The sequence below is a fragment of the Hyla sarda genome, chromosome 3, assembly GCF_029499605.1.
Source record: "Hyla sarda isolate aHylSar1 chromosome 3, aHylSar1.hap1, whole genome shotgun sequence".
Classification (NCBI taxonomy): Eukaryota; Metazoa; Chordata; class Amphibia; order Anura; family Hylidae; genus Hyla; species Hyla sarda.
Window position 1 is genome coordinate 232,204,000 of NC_079191.1, and position 21,392 is coordinate 232,225,391.

The 21,392-nt window shown below is 43.6% G+C and overlaps 1 protein-coding gene across 4 annotated transcripts in view; it reads right to left on the minus strand.

Annotated features, from left to right (window-relative positions):
* HACE1 (HECT domain and ankyrin repeat containing E3 ubiquitin protein ligase 1) overlaps positions 1-21,392 on the minus strand; it is a 126,938-nt gene that overhangs the window by 86,532 nt on the left and 19,014 nt on the right. For all 4 annotated transcript variants that reach the window (XM_056566204.1, XM_056566203.1, XM_056566201.1 and 1 more), the window contains 2 exons: positions 16,556-16,687; positions 4,907-4,989 (listed from right to left, as the gene is read on the minus strand). In XM_056566204.1, coding sequence (XP_056422179.1) covers positions 4,907-4,989; positions 16,556-16,687 — 215 coding nt within the window. The remainder of the gene's footprint in view (positions 1-4,906; positions 4,990-16,555; positions 16,688-21,392) is intronic.

Here is a 21,392-nt window from a genome sequence, read left to right on the forward strand (position 1 = left end):
ACTAGGGCCTCCCGCCCAAAAGCCTCTATTCCTTGTATTATGAGAAGTGATGGGGTGGTAGTTATGGCTCCGTCTGAGATTAATGCAGTCTTCCAAGGACTTTTATTCCTCCTTATATGCTGCCCCCTCTGTGCCCTGTTAGGGGGAGATTCTCTCCTTCCCGGGCCTGGCTCTTCCCTCGCTTACGCAGGCTCAGGCAGAGGAGGAGGTAGCTCAGGCTATTAAGGATCTTCCTGGGGGCAAGACTCCGGGGGTTAGATGGGCTGGAAGGTGATTGGTACAGGATGAATGAGGAGCATCTGACCCCTATTCTGTGTAAATTGTTCCACTCTATAGCTGATGCTGACTCCCTTCCTGATTCTATGAGGGAGGCGCTCATGGTGGTACTCCCTAAGCCTGGGAAGGATCCTGTGCTCCCTGGCTCTTATAGACCTATTTCCCTTCTGAATGTCGATATTAAACTTATGGCTAGAGTTTTGGCTACCCGATTGTATGGCATCATCGGTGCTATCATTCATCCTGACCAAACGGGGTTTATGCCGGGCAGGGCTACAGATGTGAATGTGAAACATTTGCTGCTTAACATAGCGGCAGTGGATAGGGGCTTTCCCTCCGGTGTGGTAGTGAGTCTGGATATGTATAAAGCCTTTGACTCAGTTTTGTGGCCGTATCTATGGGAGGTGTTGGGGGCGTTTGGGTTTGGCCCCTGATTTTGTGCATGGGTTCGCCTGCTCTATGATAAGCATAGGGCTAGGATCCGTACTAACTTAAAGGGGTATTCCAGGCCAAAACTTTTTTTTATACATCAACTGGCTTCGGAAAGTTAAATAGATTTGTAAATTACTTCTATTAACCCCTTAAGGACTCAGCCCATTTTGGCCTTAAGGACTCAGACAATTTAATTTTTACGTTTTCATTTTTTCCTCCTCGCCTTCTAAAAATCATAACTCTTTTATATTTTCATCCACAGACTAGTATGAGGGCTTGTTTTTTGCACGACCAGTTGTCCTTTGTAATGACATCACTCATTATATCATAAAATGTATGGCGCAACCAAAAAACACTATTTTTGTGGGGAAATTAAAACGAAAAACGCAATTTTGCTAATTTTGGAAGGTTTCGTTTTCACGCCGTACAATTTATGGTAAAATTGACATGTGTTCTTTATTCTGAGGGTCAATACGATTAAAATGATACCCATTACTATATACTTTTATATTATTGTTGCGCTTAAAAAAAATCACAAACTTTTTAACCAAATTAGTACGTTTATAATCCCTTTATTTTGATGACCTCTAACTTTTTAATTTTTCCGTATAAGTGGCGATATGGGGGCTAATTTTTTGCGCCATGATCTGTACTTTTTTTTGATACCACATTTGCATATAAAAAACTTTTAATACATTTTGTATAATTTTTTTTTAAATAAAATGTATTAAAAAAGTAGGAATTTTGGACTTTTTTTTCGTTCACGCCGTTCACCGTACAGGATCATTAACATTTTATTTTAATAGTTCGGACATTTACGCACGCGGCGATACCAAATATGTCTATAAAAAATGTTTTTTACGCTTTTTGGGGGTAAAATAGGAAAAAACGGACGTTTTACTTTTTTATTGGGGGAGGGGATTTTACACTTTTTTTTTACTTTTACATTTTTTTACATTTTTTTTTTACACTTGAATAGTCCCCATAGGGGACTATTCATAGCAATACCATGATTGCTAATACTGATCTGTTCTATGTATAGGACATAGAACAGATCAGTATTATCGGTCATCTTCTGCTCTGGTCTGCTCGATCACAGACCAGAGCAGGAGACGCCAGGAGCCGCACGGAGGAAGGAGAGGGGACCTCCATGCGGCGTTATGAATGATCGGATCCCCGCAGCAGCGCTGCGGGCGATCCGATCGTTCATTTAAATCGCGCACTGCCGCAGATGCCGGGATCTGTATTGATCCCGGCACCTGAGGGGTTAATGGCGGACGCCCGCGCTATGGCATCCCCGGGTCTGCTATGTTTAGGTATTTTCAGCTACGGCATGCGGTTCAGGTGCAGTTTGGCTCCCTGACCTTTACCCTGGCCTTTTTGGAGGTAGAGCTTCTCTTGGGCCCCATGGATCTCTCTAAACCTCTCACCCAGTCCTACGCCCTTCTGCAGTCATTGGGGCCCTGTCCCTTTTCTTTGGCTTTTGATAAATGGGTGGCTGATATCCCAGATTTGTCAGAGAGTCAGTGGAAGGAAGTGGAGGGCTCTTACTACTCTACTGTTGTTAGTAGCAGGGATTTGTTGATCCAATCTAGATATGTTCTGAGGTTGTACTATACCCCCACTAAGCTTAAGCGATTTGGCTGGTCTCCCTCTGACCTTTGTTTTCGATGTTCCACGCACATTGGTACCTTTCTGCATGCTGTGTGGGATTGTCCTGTTATTGCAGCCTTCTGGAGGGAGGTGATGGGTTTCCTGGGTGAGCATTTAGAATTTCCCTCTGTGTTTAGCCCTTCAGTGGATCTTTTAGGGGTTCTTAACGACTTGATTTTCAGCCCTCAACGACGGTTGTTGTTGGGTTTTCTGCTGTTTTGTGCCCGCAAGGTGGTAGTCATGACTTGGAAGGATACGTCCACCCCTCCGCTTTCTCGTTGGATAGCCTTGGTGAACAAGTATGTCCCATTATATCAGGCCCTTTATGTTAGTCGTAAATGCCCTAGGAAGTTCGATATGGTGTGGACCCCCTGGTTGTTGGTAGCAGAGTCTGCTGATAGGCCGTGTGGACTACTTCAGTAGCTTGTTAGGAGAGGTTGCGGCTTGATCGGTCTCCGGGCGTGGGTGGGGGGGGGGGGGGAGGGTACTGGGATGTATGTATGGATGTGTGCTTGGATGTTGGTTCGTGTTGGTTCCCTCTTGGGGCCTCGGTGTAGCCTCAATGTCCCTCATGATACCCTCTGGTTTACCCTGTTTTGTTAGTACTGGTTGACTGGGTGCGCTGGGTCCTTCGGGAGGTACTGTTCTTTTTGTATGTGTTATTTCGCCGATGGTGATGTTTGTTAACCTTATATGCAAAAAAATTTAGAAATACTTTTAAAAAAAAATAGCTACAACCACTATGGTCCTTGAGAACTGGTCTACCTTCAATATCTATTTATCTCCTGGTGCGTGTGGGTCGCATTCTTGGACATATGACCAAATAGAGTACACCAGCCCTTTTTATTAAACCCCTTTAAAAATTGCTTATGCCGCACTATACAAGCAGAAACAATATTCCTGAAATCTTTAAAGCGTTACTGTCATTAGAAACAACTTTTTTCCATTTACTACTTCCTTAAAAACGAAGCATTTTCCTAATATACTTCATTAAAAAATTTGGTTGCTGATGATATGAAAAAGAGAGTTTAAAAAATGTCACTAGAGGTCTCTGTATTTTTAATTTTGCAAACAAACCCTGAAAATCCAGACTTTTTGGTCCATCAAAAAAAGGACCAAAATATCTGAGGGGAGGGAGGTATGGTTATCTCTAATCTGTGCCTCAGAGCACAGACAATATGCAGACAGCTATTGTGTACTCTGGTAGAATTAGTTTTTTTTTTTAATCAACTGGTGCCAAAAGGTTAAAAACAGATTTGTAAATTACTTGTATTTAAAAATATTAATCCTTCCGGTACTTATCAGCTACTATATGCTGCATATGAAGGTGTGTAGTTCTTTTCAGCCTAACCAGAGTTCTCTCTGCCGACACCTCTGTCCATGTCAGGAACTTTCCAGAGCAGGCACAAATTCTCATAGCAAACCACTCCTGCTCTGGACAGTTTCTGACATGGACAGAGGTATAAGCAGAGAGCACTGTGGTCAGACAGGAAAGAACAATACAACTTCCTCTGAAGCATACAGCAGCTATTATGTACTGAAAGGATTTTTTTTTTTTTTTTATAGAAGTAATTAACAAATCTGTTTAACTTTTTGGCACCAGTTGATTAAAAAAAATGTTTTTCACTGGAGTACCCCTTTAAGAAGAGAAGCATTTACATGCCCAGTGACAAGCAATAAAAGGTGCAAAACTATTATTTATATGCAAAATGCTTTATCTTTGGTCATTTTTTGGCCTTATTTCCTGTGCGTATAGGTTTCACATGGCTGCTTTAGGGTTATAAAAAGCATGCATTTTGGTGGACAAAGCTGTGGAAATCCTTATTTTTTGGCACAAAATGCTAATTTTTCTTCTGTCATTGCACCATATAGTTAAGAAGGCTGCATTAGAGTTATATAGAGCATTTAGGTATGAAACTTTACAAATGTAAAAATGTTATGCAGACTTCATGACAGGGGAGGGGGAGGTGAGGAGCTCATTACGGTCCTGGAGAAACACCCCCAGTCTATCAAAGAAATTCAGAAAGACTCATCACAGTAATACATAGATCAAAAGGTATTTTACATATTAAAATGTGCAAATTATTAAGCATATAGGTCTTAGGGCACATTACTACACTGATTTAAGCATTTTTTTTTTCTTACTAATGGCAGTAACGCTTTGAATTTTACCCAAGGATGTATATCAGAAGGTACATATTAAAATTAAAATCCTGCATCCAACGTGTGTTTTCAAGTGCTTTTGCTCCAAGCAGCAAACTTTACTTGTTTCCAGAGACAATGCTAGGTACAGTCCTACCAATACATTTTACTCTCTAAATACATTCTAAGACTAAATCACTGTACTGACTTATCTGTTGTCAGCAAGCCCTGTATAAGCAGAAACATAAAAGAGGGAAAAAAACAAAAACACATTTTTAACAAGAGGAATCTAGAATGAGTAATGCCTATTTCTATTTCAGTATTATGATTTAGGATGCACTTAGCTGCAGATATCAATATTGCAGTATTTTATTAATAACAACCTTTCTAACACACATCTTACCTGCATGCAAAATACAATGGAGTAGCTCCAGATACATTAGGTCTGTTAATATCTGCTCCACTATCCAAGAGACATAACACAGTCTGTTTTAAAGAATAAAGAAATACAAGCATCAAGATGGGCTCAGTATATAATAAATAACCTAAAAAATCTTTAGTATTTGCCAACTTTTATTGTGTATAGGGGCAGAGCTATTTCTTTATTGCTCCAAACATGTCAATTAGAATAAATCCCTCCATACATTACCCTTTAAAGGGGTACTCCGCCCCTAGACATCTTATTCCCTATTCAAAAGATAGGGGTAAGAAGTTTGAGCACGGGGATCTCTCTTGCAGCACACTTCTGTCATCTAATGCACGGAGCGAACATCGGGGGCCGGAGGTTAGTAACATCACGGCCCCGCCCCCTCATGATCTAATGCCGTGGCAGCCGCGAAGCCCCCTCCCATAGACTTCCATTGAGGGGGGTGGGGCGTGACATCATGAGGGGGGGGGTGATGTCATGAGGGGGCGCGGTGTAACATCTCGATCCTCCGGCCCCTGTATCACCCATGTATCAGGCACAGAGGCGTTTGTTCCATGCACCAGCTGACAGAGGGGTGCTGCAGGAGAGATCCCTGGGAACCCCTGCAATCAGACATCTTAACCCCATATCCTTTGGATAGGGGATAAAATGTTTACAGGCAGAGTACCCCCTTAAAGACAATCTACAGCAAAGGTGTGGATTTACTCTCTGAAACAAAAGCTGTTTACTGCAACCAAGTCACTTTCTTACCAGAGAAACAAAACTTGAAACAGAAGTTTGCCAAGATTGGTTGCTGTGGGCAAATGACAGTTTTTGTCTAAGACAGATTTATAAAACGGGGCCACAATGTCTTTTAAGGCAACATTATAGTCCATTTTAAAAGAAAGGAGGGGTGCCCCGGGGGAAAACAATTTTTAAATATCAACGGGTGCCAGAAAGTTAAACAGATTTGTAAATTACTTCTATTTAAAAATCTTAATCCTTCCAGGACTTATCAGCTGCTGTACACTACAGAGGATGTTGAGTTGTTTTTTTTCTGTCAGACCACAGTGCTCTCTGCTGACACCTCTCCTGTTCTGGACAGTTCCTGACATGGACAGAGGTGTCAGCAGAGAGCACTGTGGTCAGACTGAAAAGAACTACACAACATCCCTTGTAGTATACAGCAGCTGATAGGTACTGGAAGGATTAAGATTCTTTAATAGAAGTAATTTACAAATCTGTTTAATGGTTTTCCACCGGAATACTCCTTTAAATGGACAAAAACTTTTTATGTGTTGTACATCTTGGCAAAACATTAACCTTTCTAATATACTTAATAAGAAAATTTTATTTTGAATTCTTTTTTATAGAAATCATGGCTTAAAAATCATTGCTTTGTCCAAGCTGAAGCACAGGCATGTACAAAGTCAAGTAGTCCAGAGGGTGGGCTAGCACTCCTCTGTGCTCTCTCCTGTCTGATCGGACTCCTCTGTGCTCTCTCCTATGAGATAGTACTCCTCTGTGCTCTCTCCTGTCTGACAGTACTCCTCTGTGCTCTCTCCTGTCTGATAGCAATCCTCTGTGCTCTCTCTCCTGTCTGATAGGACAGGAGAGAGAGCACAGAGGAGTCCTATCAGACAGGAGAGAGAGCACAGAGGAGTGCTATCAGACAGGAGAGAGCACAGAGGAGTCCTATTAGACAGAAGAGAGCACAGAGGAGTACTATCAGACATGAGAGATCGCAGAAGAGTCCTATCAGACAGGAGAGAGCACAGAGGAGTCCTATCAGACAGGAGAGAGCACAGAGGAGTCCTATCAGACAGGAGAGAGCACAGAGGAGTACTATCAGACAGGAGAGAGCACAGAGGAGTACTATCAGACAGGAGAGAGCACAGAGGAGTCCTATCGGACAAGCGAGAGCACAGAGGAGTGCTAGCCCACCCTCACTTAATGGACTTTGTCCATGCCTGTGCTTCATCTTGGACAAAGCCATGATTTTATAAGCCATGATTTCTATAAAAAGGAAGTAAAATTTTCTTATGAAGTATATTAGAAAGGTTAATGTTTTGCCAAGATGTTCAACATATAAAATGTTTTTGAATTTGACAGTGCCCATTTAAGGAGATAATCACAACTGGTGCAAAAGTAATAGACAGGGGTTGTTTTTTGCATGACCAATTGTTTTTCACGCCTTTCATTTTACCATAAAATGTACGGCAAAGCAAAAAAAATATTTACAGTAAGAACTGCAGCTTCATGATACTTGTGGTGGTGCGGGTGCGAGAAAAGTGTGTTTGTTTTGTTTTTTAAGTCACTCCTCCCTTGCTAAATATGTAAAGAACGCTCTTCCCTGACTACCCCTTTAACTATTTTGCTACTCATTCTGATGTACAGTTGAACGCTTTACTGCATCACATTGTATTATTTCAACTTCAGTATTGCGGATTTCTGGTTATACTGGATTTTTGCATTTATGCATCTTATGCTGCTACCCTTTATACTAGAATGGTACAGTTCAGCGGGTGCAGCAGCAATTACTGTATGACTTTACAAAAAGCATTTTATAGATGTTCATTAGTAAGGCGTTGTTCTGTGACAGATTTCCTTAATAATAAATATGAATTAAAGCTACTTAAAAAAAAAACATATTGAACACTGACCAAAAGGTTATGGGCTACAAAAGGGCAACATTTTTGATGAGTGCCACATATCAAATGGGTACTGAACTTATCTGACTCTTATCCCCTATACAAAAGCTGCAAGATATTCCGCCTCAGTCAGCAATTGGCTGAGCAGGCCGTAACTTGCTTCTCTTCAGGAAGGTGAGGGCCGTAGCAGGCCAAGGAGAGATAAGTAGCCAGGGCCCTGTACAGGAGATTACAGAGTACATGTCTCAATCTGCATTGCAATCAGCAGGCATCATGTTAAAGGGGTACTCTGGTGGAAAACATTTTTTAAATCAACCAGTGTCAGAAAGTTAAAGAGATTTGTAAATTACTTCTATTTAAAAATCTTAATCCTTCCAGTACTTATCAGCTGCTGTATGCTCCAAAGGAAGTTCTTTTTCTTTTTAATTTATTTTCTGTCTGACCACAGTGCTCTCTGCTGACACCTCTGTCCATGTCAGGAACTGTCCAGAGCAGGATAGGTTTTCTATGGGGATTTGTTCCTGCTCTGGACAGTTTGTGACATGGACAGAGGTGTCAGCAGAGAGCACTGTGGTCAGACAGAAAAGTAATTAAAAAAGAAAAGATCTTCCTGTGGAGCATACAGCAGCTGATAAGTACTGGAAGGTTTAAGATTTTTACATAGAATTAATTTACAAATCTGTTTAACTTTCTGGCACCAGTTGATTAAAAATAAAATAGTTTTCCACCGAAATACCCCTTTAAAGATCGGTCTTTGTAATGAGTCATATGGGGTATCTGTAGCTCTTACTCGTAGCTCCTACTCTCGGCAGTTTACCCAAATTTCTTGGGAACCCTTTGGGGCAGGATTAGGGACATGACTTACTAAAAGTAAAAATAAATAAATAACTAAATAAATAATTAAAACGCTATGGCATATAGTGCAATTTGCACTATAAAAGCTGAGAGGTATGCACAAGCCTAACACGTATTGATGTCTACCGTTTGGTCAGGTGACTGGTAGTAAGTCACTTGTATAGACTGGGAAGATTTTGTTTAGTTAGCACTTTGACCTGCAGGATTTACTTTGAATTTCTATGCCTGAAGGTAAAGGTTGTACATATATTTTGTGCTACATATAAGCCAAGGGAAGCCCTGTTTAATGTATACATCTGGGTCAATGTCTCTTACTGCTAATTCACATTATCTGTTGGGCTCTACTGAGCTAATCTCCCACAATACATTTATAGAAGAGCCCATACAGTTTTCTAATATACATATTTTAAAAATTCAGCTCAGATGCCTTTTTGTAATCTCCTTGGGGACGGAGCCCATTATAACCCTAAGGACGGGAGCATTTTTTGCAATTCTGACCACTGTCACTTCAAGCATTAATAACTCTGGGATCCTTTTACTTTTCATTCTGATTCTGAGAGTTTTTTCGTGACATATTCTACTTCATGTTAATGGTAATTTTTTGTCGATACTTGCATCATTTCTTGGTGAAAAATTACAAAATTTGATGAAAAAATTGAAAATTTAGCATTTTTCGAACTTTGAAGCTTTCTGCTTGTAAGGAAAACAGACATTCCAAATAAATGATATTTTGATTCACAAATACAATATTTCTACTTTAGGTTTGCATCATAAAGTTGACATGTTTTTACTTTTGGAAGACATCAGAGGGTTTCAAAGTTCAGCAGCAATTTTCCAATTTTTCACAAAATTTTCTAAATCGGAATTTTTCAGGGACCAGTTTACTTTTGAAGTGGATTTGAAGGGCCTTCATATTAGAAATACCCCATAAATTACCCCATTATAAAAAATGCACCCCTAAAAGTATTCAAAATGACATTCAGAAAGTTTGTTAACCCTTTAGGTGTTTCACAGGAATAGCAGCAAAGTGAAGGAGAAAATTAAAAATCTTCATTTTTTATACACTCGCATGTTCTTGTAGACCCAGTTTTTGAATTTTTACAAGGGGTAATAGGAGAAAAAGGCCCCCAAAATTTGTAACCCAATTTCTCTTGTGTAAGGAAATACCTCATGTGTATGTCAAGTGTTCGGAGGGTGCAGTAGAGGGCTCAGAAGGGAAGGAGCGACAATGGGATTTTGGAGAGTGAATTTTTTTTAAATGGTTTTTGAGGTGCATGTCCCATTTAGGAAGCCCCTATGTGCCAGAACAGAAAAAAAAAAAACACATGGCATACTATTTTGGAAACTACACCCCTCAAGGCACATAACAAGGGGTCCAGCGAGCCTTAACACCCCACAGGTGTTTGACGATTTTTCGTCAAAGTCGGATATGTAAATGAAAAAAAAATTTACAATTTTTACAAAGGGTAATGGGAGAAAATGCCCCCCAAAGTTTGTAACCCCATCTCTTCTGCGTATGAAAATACCCCATGTTAGGGTGTAAAATGCTCTGTGGGCGAACTACAATGCTCAGAAGAGAAGGAGTCACATTTGGCTTTAGGAAAGCAAATTTTGCTGAAATGGTTTTTGGGGGGCATGTGGCATTTAGGAAGCCCCTATGGTGCCAGAACAGCACAAAATACCCACATGGCATACTATTTTGGAAACTACACCCCTCAAGGAACGTAACAAGGGGTACAATGAGCCTAAACACCCCACAGGTGATTGACAAACTTTCGTTAAAGCGGGACGTGCAAATTAAAAACTTGATTTTAAACACTAAAATGCTGGTGTTACCCAAAACTTTTCATTTTCACAAGAAGTAACAGGAGAAAATGCCCCACAAAATTTGTAACCCCATTTCTCTCAAGTAAGGAAATACCTCATATGTGGATGTTAAGTGATCTGCGGGTGCACTAGAGGGCTCAGAAGGGAAGGAGCAACATTGGGCTTTTGGAGAGCGAATTTTGCTGAAATGGTTTTTGGGCGCATGTCGCATTTAGGAAGCCCCCATGATGCCAGAACAGTAAAAAAAAAAAAACACATGGCATACTATTTTGGAAACTACACCCCTCACAGAACTTAATAATGGGTGCAGTGAGCATTTATACCCCAAGGCATTTGACAGATCTTTGGAACAGTGGGCTGTGCAAATGAAAAATTACATTTTTAATTTTTACGGACGACTGTTCAAAAAATCTGTCAGACCCCTGTGGGGCGTAAATGCTCACTGTACCCCTTGTTACATTCCGTGAGGGGTGTAGTTTCCAAAATGGGGTCACATGTGGAGGGGGTCCACTGTTCTGGCACCATGGGGACTTTGTAAACACACATAGCCTTCAATTCCAGCCTAATTCTCTCTCAAAAAGCCCAATGACGCTCCTTCTCTTCTGAGCATTGTAGTTCACCCACAGAGCACTTTACTTCCACATATGGGGTATTAATATACTCAGAAGAAACGGGGTTACAAATTTTGGGGGGCTTTTTTCCTATTACCCCTTGCGAAAATGAAAAATTTGGGGTAACGCCAGCATTTCAGGGGGAAAACAAATTTTTAATTTTCATGTCCAACTTTAACGAAAATTTGTCAAAGAGCTGAAGGGTGTTAAGGCTCACTATACCCCTTGTTACGTTCCGTGAGGGGTGTAGTTTCCAAAATGGGGTCACATGTGGGTGTGTTTTTTTTAATTTTGCGTTCATGTCAGAATTTTACGTACACATATGGAGCATTTCCGTACTCAGAAGAAATTGTGTTACAAGTTTTGGGGGTCATTTTCTCCTTTTACCTCTTGTGAAAATGAAAAGTATGGGGCAACACCAGCATGTTACTGTAAACATTTTTTATTTTTTTTACACTATCATGCTGGTGTAGCCCCCAACTTTATCTTTTCATAAGGGGTAAAAGGAGAAAAAAAAAACCCAAATTTGTAGTGCAATTTCTCGGAAATACCCCATATGTGGCCCTAAACTGTTGCCTTGAAATACGACAGGGCTCTGAAGTGAGAGAGCACCATGCGTATTTGAGGCCTAAATAAGGAATTTGCAATAGGGGTGGACCCGGTTACCTACAGTAAAACCCTACAGCAGTGTTTCCCAAACAGGGCGCCTCCAGCTGTTGAAAGACTCCCAGCCTGCCAGGACAGTCTATGGCTGTCCGGCAATACTGGGAGTTGTGGTTTTGCAACAGCTGGAGGCTCCCTTTAGGAAACACTGCCGTATGTGACTTTTTTCATTTTTATTTTGGGGGGGGCCGTGTAAGGGGGTGCATATGTAGTGTTTTACTTTTTATTATTTGGTAGTGTAGTGTAGTGTTTTTAGGGTACATTCACACAGGCGGGGATTCACAGTAAGTTTTCCGCTGGGAGTTTGAGCTGCGGCGGAAAATTTGCCGCAGCTCAAACTTGTAGAAGGAAACCCACTGTAAACCCGCCCGTGTGAATGTACCCTGCACATTCACATGGGGGGGGGGGCGTCCCAAACCTTCAGCTGTGGCAAGATGACAACTCCCAGAATGCACTGACAGACTGTACATGCTGAGAGTTGTAGTTTGACATCAGCTCTAGGCACACTGGGGGGAACCACTGAGTTAGAAAACAGACTCTAGCTCAGTGATTCCAACCCTTGTGCCTCTAGCTGTTGCAAAACTACAACTCCCAGCATGTATGGCCTGTCAGTGCATTCTGAGAGTTGTAGTTTTGCAACAGCTGGAGGCACACGGGTTGGAATCACTGAGTTAGGAAACAGACTGTGTACTGAAAAGACCAAAAGAACAGAGGAGCGCGATCCTAGTGTATTATCAAAAACATTAAAAGCAAAGTATTCAACACATATGTGCTCACCAGAGTTGGCTATGCTCAGAGCATAACATCTACAACAGCGCATCAATAGTGGGTCAGCAGCCCAGGAGAACCAGATCATCCAAGGAGGTCGGCAGGCAGCAGTAAAACAGACAATTAAAAAGGAAGAAACTTTCTCCAAAGCCAGGCGCTTCTCCCAATAAAAAGTTATCTTTATTCCGTCAGGAAAGACATAAAAAGTTGGTATAAAAAGCACTTTCAACGCGTTTCTAGCTTGGACTGAGCTCTTTATCAAGACGTGCATGTTAAAAGGAGTAAAGACACATAAATAGCAGCTCCAGTGATTGCACTGGCTGGGAAATTTGCCCGGTAATTGTTACACCCAAACACCTGGCTTCACTACAGGGTGTTCCAAGATGGCTATCCGAGAACATCCTGTGTCACATATACAAAAAAAAAACAAAAAAACAATTACTTTTCCCAATGTATTAAAACTTGACATTAATTGCAATAAAATGCAAGAATAACAACGAAACAATAATAAAAACCCATATCAGAAGAAATGTGTGAAACTACAGGTAATAGGGTTAAAGTGAGCTCTGCTTAGTCCGTCAGTAACCCTTTCCAAGAAATACTATTTGTTGTATCGCGATCGCATGTCCTGTTGACAGCACATAGCGGAGATAGTGAATGAAGTAGCAGTATGGTTCGCAGTGAGTATAAGCCTCTTCTGACTCATCTGTTAGGTGCAGAGCATTGCACCCCATGGTAGTTAGGTCCAGAGCATTGCACCCTATGGTTGTTGCATTATCTGAGGAGGTTACTGATTCCAACTTTTCCGCTGTAGATGTACAGAATTGCACGGGAATAGAGTTCAAGCGAGCACTACTCAGCGATCGTTATCTGTCTATCCCCTTACTTAGAGATACTATTAATTACATTGTGGCAGCAAGTCCTGCAGACAGGCTGACAGCGTCTAGCAGAATTGGATGAGCGGACTCCCGATGTGGTTCACAGTGGATAGAAACCTCCACTACCTGACCTAATAGGTGCAGGAGGATGTCCCCCATCACAGTAAGATTGGCTAAAGTGATGCCTGGTTCCAATATTCACTGTAGAATGACGAAGTTGAGTGTCCTCTGTAGTGGGCTGACAATAGACCTCAGTATAAGAGTATATAAGCGCATCCTCGCGAGTTGTCAGATAATCCTAGTTTAGGAGCGAGGTGTGCGCATCTACAATCTGCATACCCTATAATTAGAGTCCGGTGTTCTTGACCACCAGTGGGTCTTTTTGTTTCATTATCCGAAGTTGCCAGGTGCTGGGTAGCGTAAGAGAGGTAAGATAGTTATGTGCACATATATTACCTCGGTATGCAGTTTGATACATAACTAGAGGTAATTCTTAGTAGATGGAACATAACATTTAAGGAATATAAAGGGAATATAATAAAGTGCACTGTTGTTGCTTGTAAGTTAAGACGTATATGTCTTGTGTTCTATAAAAATTGGCCATGAGGTGGCAGCATAATGCTGCATATGAGTTGTGTTAATCTCATAGAGATAATAATGACATGAAGTCAGTGTAAAATATCTGGCTGATATGCGGACTGGATGAAAAATTAAGAGGGTAAGTAGAGCAGAAATTATTCTTAATATAATGAAACAAGGATAATATTGACTATGGGAGTAAAATCAATGATGATATCATTGTTGATAGTCCTAGCTAGTGCTGAACAATTAGGATGGAAGAATTGTCCTGCTGTGGATATAGAATGCTAACGGAGCACAGGGGTGTGGGAATATGACCTTGATTATTAGATGATGGTTTCTGTAATCTCGTTTAAACCAGCCGGGGACAGTGTTCCCATTTTGTAAATCCAAAAGACCTCCCATTTTTGGAGCAATTCAAATCTGTTGGTAACCGTATCTGGAATGTGATCAATTGGGGTTACTGTGAAAGGTCGATGCTTAAGTCGATGTTTAAGTGGTTTCTAATATTTTGTCGATGCTTGTTGATTCTGCATCTAAGGGATTGGACAGTTCTACCCACATATTGTTTGCCACAACAACAATCTAAAAGGTAGATAACGTATGATGTCTCACAGGTAAGATGATGTTTGATAGGGTGAGCGTTCCCATTAGTTCGAGATGTGACAGATGTTACTCAGTGGCTTGTCTCATGGCAACATAGGCAACGAGTCTTGCCACATCTAAAGCTCCCTATTCTGGTTCCGGTGGTAATTTTATGTTTATGCTGTTTTATCTGGCTTGGTGCTAACAAGTTTTTTTTAATGTGGGGGCTCTTCTGAACGTCACCAAGGGGGCTGCTGGAAGTATGTCCTTAAGAAATGGATCCATTTTTAGGATGTGCCAGTTATTTCTCTAAATAAATTATTATTTTTTTGTTTTGTTTGTATATGTGACACAGCATGTTCTCGGATAGCCATCTTGGAACACCCTGTAGTGAAGCCAGGTGTTTGGTTGTACCAATTACCGGGCAAATTTCCCAGCCAGTGCAATCACTGGAGCTGCTATTTATGTGTGTCTTTACTCCTTTTAACATGCACGTCTTGATAAAGAGCTCAGTCCGAGCTAGAAACGCGTTGAAAGTGCTTTTTATACCAACTTTTCATGTCTTTGCTGACAGAATAAAGATAACTTTTTATTGGGAGAAGCACCTTCCTTTTTAATTGTCTGTTTTACTAGGAAACAGACTCTAGCTCAGTTTTTCCCAATCAGTGTGCCTACAGCTGTTGCAAAACTACAATTTTCAGCATGACCAGACAGTCAGGGATGCTGGGCGTGTAGTTCTGCAATATCTGGCGCTTCACATGTTGCAGAACTACAACTCCCAGCATGCCTGGACAGTCTGGGCATGCTGGGAGTTGTAGTTATGCAACAACTGGGGAAGAACAGTTTGGAGACCGCTAAGTAGTGTTCTCCAAACTGTAGCCCTCCAGATGTTGCAAAACTACAACTCCAACCATGCCCAGACTGTCCAGGCATGCTGGGAGTTGTAGTTCTGCAATATCTGAAGGGCCAGATATTGCAGAACTACATGCCCAGCATCCCTGACTGTCTGGCCATGCTGGGAATTGTAGTTTTGCAACATCTGGAGGGCTACAGTTTAGAGACCACCTTATAGTGGTCTCCAAGCTGTGCCTCTTCAGATGTTGCAAAACTACAACTCCCAGCATGCTCAGACAGTCAGTGCATGCTGAAAGTTGTAGTTTTGCAACATCTGGAGGACCACAGTTTAGAGACCACTACACAGTGGTCTCCAAACTGTGACCCTCCAGATGTTGCAAAACTACAACTCCCAGCATGCCCAGACAGCCTTTGGCTGTCTGGGCATGCTGGGAGTTGTAGTTTTGCAGCTTTTAGAAGGCCACAGTGAAGATCACTTACCGCGATCTTCACTGCAGCCTTCTCCGCCGCACTGTCCGGCCGCCGCTCCGGGATGCCGCCTCCACCGGTCCGGGTAAGTCGGGCCATGTTCCCCCCCTCGCCGCCTGTGTTCCCCCGCTCTGTACAGACTTCCGATGAGTGGCCAGAGCGGGGGAAATGAACTCTAACCCCCCCGGCCCCCTCCTGCCATTGGTGGTCAGCCTGACCGACCAATGGCAGGGGATAGGAGGGGGTGGCAACACTGCCACCTCATTCCTATGCTTTAGGATGGTTGGAGCTGTCTCTGACAGCTCCGATCATTCTTATTTTCCGGGTGATCGGGTCACCAGTGACCCGAATGGCCCGGATCGCGGGCAAATCGCTGGTCTGAATTGCTGTTACAAGCCATATAAACATTCCCTTAGTCCTATTAAAGTGTTATTCCTATCTGGACATTCATGACACATTCAAAGGATATGCCATAAATGTCTAACAGATGCAACCTTTAGAACCTTGATCTCGAGATCAAGAGGCTTCCTAGCCCTGCCCAGTCCGGTGTCGAGCACTGGAAGTGGGAAAAAAAAAAGACAAAACAAATGTAGTTTATTCAACTCCTATTGACATTAATGAGAGCTGCAAACTACGCAGTTTATGTAACTTTAATTTCAGTAGTGTGGCTAGCAGGGCTATACTGTTAATGGCACTTCTATTAATTCCTATATATATGGAGTTAATGAGCTAGGAACCGGTTCAAGAGTCAGGACCTGCATCTAATAGACATTATGCTGTGTCCAGATGATAATACTCCTTTAAGTTAGCTCATGGATGTCACAGTATGTCCTCTTTCATTATCACGACATCAACTGTAGCCAAATTTTAAAACAAACATTGAAAATATAAAATGGAAAATCTTACTGTCTTATGTCCATTTTGACAGGCCACATGCAGTGCTGTCTGTCCCATTGCATCTTCCACATCTACATTGCTGACATGCTGCACAAGGTCATGCAGGAGCTCTGTTCGTCCATTTACAGAAAGCCAGTGGATCTAGGAAAGAAGAAATAAAAGGAAAAAATATTAAGCCACCAAAGCCATTTCCTCGTCAGTAATGAGAAGCAGTTCTCTGTCAGTAAATGTAATGCTCAGGGCTGTGGAGCCAGTAAGCCGAACTTATGTAAAATAATGGGCATATTCATCTGTTAAGACCGGTTATAACATCCATCATGTACGGCCGTTTTAACATCTCTGCCTACAGACTCCCACAGCTGTGACTACTACTACTCCCATCACGGAACAGACTTGTTTCCATGATGGGAGTAGTAATTCCCTGGCTGCGGGAGTCTGCAGACAGCTGGGGAGGCTACATTAGTGTTTGTACTACTATCCCCATCATGGAACAGAGTCTGTTCAATGATTGGGGTTGTAGTACAGGGACTGAGGGATTGATCACACTGGGCCTCACTTCTGGGACCCTATGCGATCAGAAGTTATTAAGCAGGGGAGCGGGCAGCATAGTCTTCAACCCTGCGATGTATCGTGTGTTTTAACTTTCATTTTTAAATCCCCTGCGGGGAGCCCTGAATGGCCGGTACTGAGGAGCCATTCAGGACTACCAGCGGGGTTTTTAAAATGAACATTGTGAGTGGCAGCGGCGGCTATATGTATATTAAAAGCATTGTGGAGGGCAAGATATATAGCGCTGCAGGGGGAGCAAACATATAGCCTGCAGGCGGAGCAGACATATAGCGCATTTATATTATATATATATATATATATATATATATATATATATATGCCCCCCACAGCGCATTAACAAACATATGTCCCGCCAGTGCATTTATATATATACCCCCGCAGTGCATTTATAATGTGATCCCCCCAGAGCATTTGTCATAATATGCCACTGCAGCGCTATGAATGAAAAGTATATCTATCCACAGAGCATAGTGCCAGCAGCTGGCTGCTGGCACTATGGGCTGCTGATAGATATACTTTTCATACATAGCGCTGCAGGGATTAATGTATATCGATGTGCTGGGGGGGCAGACATGTAGCGTTATCTGCCCCTCACAGCGTTTCCATATACATATACCCCTGCAGCGCTCTATGTGAAAAGTATTTCTATCAGCAGGGCATAGTGCCAGCAGCTGGCCGGCCCAATGATGCTGATAAGGAGATTTTTTTTGTACTCACCGTAAAATCTCTTTCTTGTAGCCTTCATTGGGGGACACCTTACTGATGGGTATATGCTCTTGCCACTAGGAGGCGCTGACACTAGGAAAAAAAGTCGGCTCCTCCCTGGCAGGATATACCTGCCCACTGGAAGTGAGCTAATCAGTTTTTTCACAAAGCAGTAGGAGAAGCCAACAAAGAAATACACCCCGACTAATGGGATCGCGGAGGAGTCTTGGCCGGATCACTACACATGTCCAAGGCCTGTACCATCACCAAGGCCCAAGGAACTGGAAGAGCTGCCTGAAAAGAAGGCATGCCACAGCTTCCTAGGACAGAGTCCAAGCCAAGGAGACCAACCAGTCATAGACCCCAGTGGTCCGAGCAGACCAGAGCACACTGAAGGAACATCCCGCCAGAATGGGAATGGAGGGAGAAACAAAGGAGAACCCAGCTGGGACTCTCAGGGTCTGGGCACAGGAAGGATTACTCCAGAAGACTTTGGTGTCAGTGCAGTACAAAAGGGAAGAAAGAACACACCCCTTCCAGGGAGATTGTACAAACTCCTCCAACAGAGGAGAGAGCCAAGACGGCGTGAGCAGCAGTAGATAACCAACCAAAAAACAGAAAGAGAGCCAGGCTGTAATGTTGGACCGGAAGCACACAAGCCTAGACAGTAAAAATCCCTGTTGAATGCTCTCAGCAAAAAAACAGGGGCCCCACCCGATACTTCACGTACATAGTGGGAAAATCGAGATGGCATCATCTTGGCAGCAGAAAAAAACTCAACAAAACAGTCCCTCCAGAGGAGAGAAAACAAGGGTGGTCATAAAAGGCCCCAGTGGCAACCATCGCTGTCTGGAGGAGCCACCTTGTGTCCCAAGAGGGATCGGAATTCTGTACACTGGAGCTGGGCTAAAAAACGTGTTCAGAGCCATTCCAGACAGTAACGAGTAGGTGCCTGAGCCACCCCCGGACAGAAAACCTGGAAAAAAAAAAAAAACACCTGGAGGCATAGGGAGGGGCTGAACTGACCGTCGCCCCAGCAGGCCCCATGTCAGAACAGAAGTGCTCAATCTCCGCAGAACTGCGGAAACAAAATTACCGGAAGCCAGACACCAAGGCTGCAGATGCAGACTCTGGAGATGAAGAATGAAAGGACAGGTAAAATACAGACACCGCGTGACTTACAGGTAGAAGGGGTCCCAAGAACCCACAGGTACAAACTTTGTGGAACTGCACCTGGAAGAGACACTCGACTGCCGCCGCGGCATCGGCAGACATGGGGGAGGTGACCAGGTGGATTAGAACACCATGGAAACACAGTCTGGCTATGTGGCAAAGGGACCGTGGCCACGCCGGGTCCCACATACGGAAACACACAGTGGAGTCAGGTACCAGCCTGTAAACAGAGTAGCAGGCATGCAGAGAGGGACCTGGCCAAGTAGGTAACACCGAAAACCTGTATGTGGTGCATTGTATAAGGCCCATGGGGCAACATGGGGTGACTCACTCCAAAACTACATTATGGCAGTGGGTAACCTGAACTACCGTCCACGGGGTGGAAGTGCACAGAAGTTGACCAAAAGTAGTAGTAAGCCATGTGGAAAACAGTCTGGCCGGCAGGCAAAGGATACCTGAGCATCCAGTGTCACTCCATTCAACCTCCCACAGAAAGCGGGGTACAAGAGTGCGGCCTATCCAACAGGCGACCTGGTGGTGAAGAAAACCCAGCAGACGAAGGATTGTCCGACAGGTATCAATCCCGTATACCTGTAAGGACCCTACTTCAGATCCCACAACACACCCAGAGATACATGAAACCTGGCTATATCCTCGGCAGCCCTGAGGTCAGAGACCGATGGCGGCGGAAACAGTGTAGACAGTCTGGCTGAACAAGAACACCCCCGGGCGGTTGGCGAAATGGGAACAGTCAGACAGGCGATAACTGTGCCCCTTTGTCATAGGTGGGAGGGTGGGGAGGCCTAGAAACCCAGCCCCCTGTGGAGATAGAGGGCGGCAGAGGGGCCATGGAATGCATCCCTGACATCCCGTATAGAGTCCGTGGGATATGCTGTGTCAGTTCTACGTATACCACCCACAACAGTGGGGTATCGAAACTCCAGCCGTGCAACATGTGACAGTCGGCAGAAGAAAACATGCAGACAACTGTCTGGCTTACTGGAATGGATCCAAGTGAACAGTGAGGCATGCCGTCGGGCACCTCGCACAGCAGCGAGGTACCGGAACTCCAGCCGCAGATACAACAGCCGGGAGATGTGTGACAGGCAGTGAAGTAAACCATGCAGGCCGCTGTCTGGCTTACTGGTATGGATCCATAGTGGATAGAGAGTCATTCCGTCGGGAAACTCGCACAGTAGTGAGGTCCTGGAAGTCCAGTGACAGATACACCAGCCATGTAATGTGTGACAGGAGGTGTAGGAAACCATGCAGACCACTTTCTGGCTTACTTGTATGCGTCTATAGAAGACAACGAGTCATTTCGTCGGTACCTCGCCCTGTAGTGAGGTACCGGAAGTTCAGCCGCTGATACCTCAGCCATTTGATGTAGGACAGGCGGTGTAGGCAACCATGCAGACCACTGTCTGGCTTACTGATATGGGTCCACAGTAGACAACGATTAAACCAGTCGGCACCTCGCACAGTAGCGGGGTACCGGAACTCCAGCCGCAGATATATCAGCCATGTGATGTGTGACAGGCGGTGTAGGAAACCATGCAGACCACTGTCTGGCTTACCGGTATGGGTCCATGTAGACAACAAGTCATAGGGTCCGTAGGACACACTGGGTCAGTTCTTCGCACCCAGCAGTGGAGTATCGGAACTCCAGCCACAGAAACATCAGCCGTGTGACGGGCGACAGAGGAACCCATGCAGACCACTGTCTGACTGACTGGTATGGGTCCCTAGTAGACAACGGGGCAATACTTTGGACACCTTGCACCAGCAGTGGGGTACCGGAGTACCAGCCGCTAATGAGGCAGCTGTGAGATGAGTGACAGGCGAGATCACATTTTGGCATAGTGATATCAGCCAAACCATGCCCACACAGGGATATTCCCATGTAGACCTAGAGCTGGATTTGAGGAGCCGGAGCACTAGATGCCGTAGCCTGTGGAGAAGGGATCATAGAATATGACATGCCAAGAACACCCCATGATAGGTGGCCGGCAGACATGACAGATGAGGAACCTCAAAAGAGACCTGAGTGTCTGTCAGGAACGCCAAGAGTTTGCACAAGGTACGGCGCTCAGTGGCAGGAGAGAACAGATTGCTTGAATATATCCCCGATAGTTTCCAAGGGACCGTGCATCCCTGGCAACAACCTGCCACGGCGTTTCGCAAATGCTCCATGACAGTGAGCAACAATGCAGAATTAGGTACGCCAGAGGGATACATTAAGCAGCTCATGTATAGTGTATAGCAGGTCACTGTCTAGGGTGATTGAAATAAATAAAGCAGCCCCCAATGCAGACTCTAGGAAAGGACTGCAGATATTAAACAGAGAAGTATAGATATGGCCAGCCGGCCAAGGCTGTAAAATATTAGGGTGCAATAC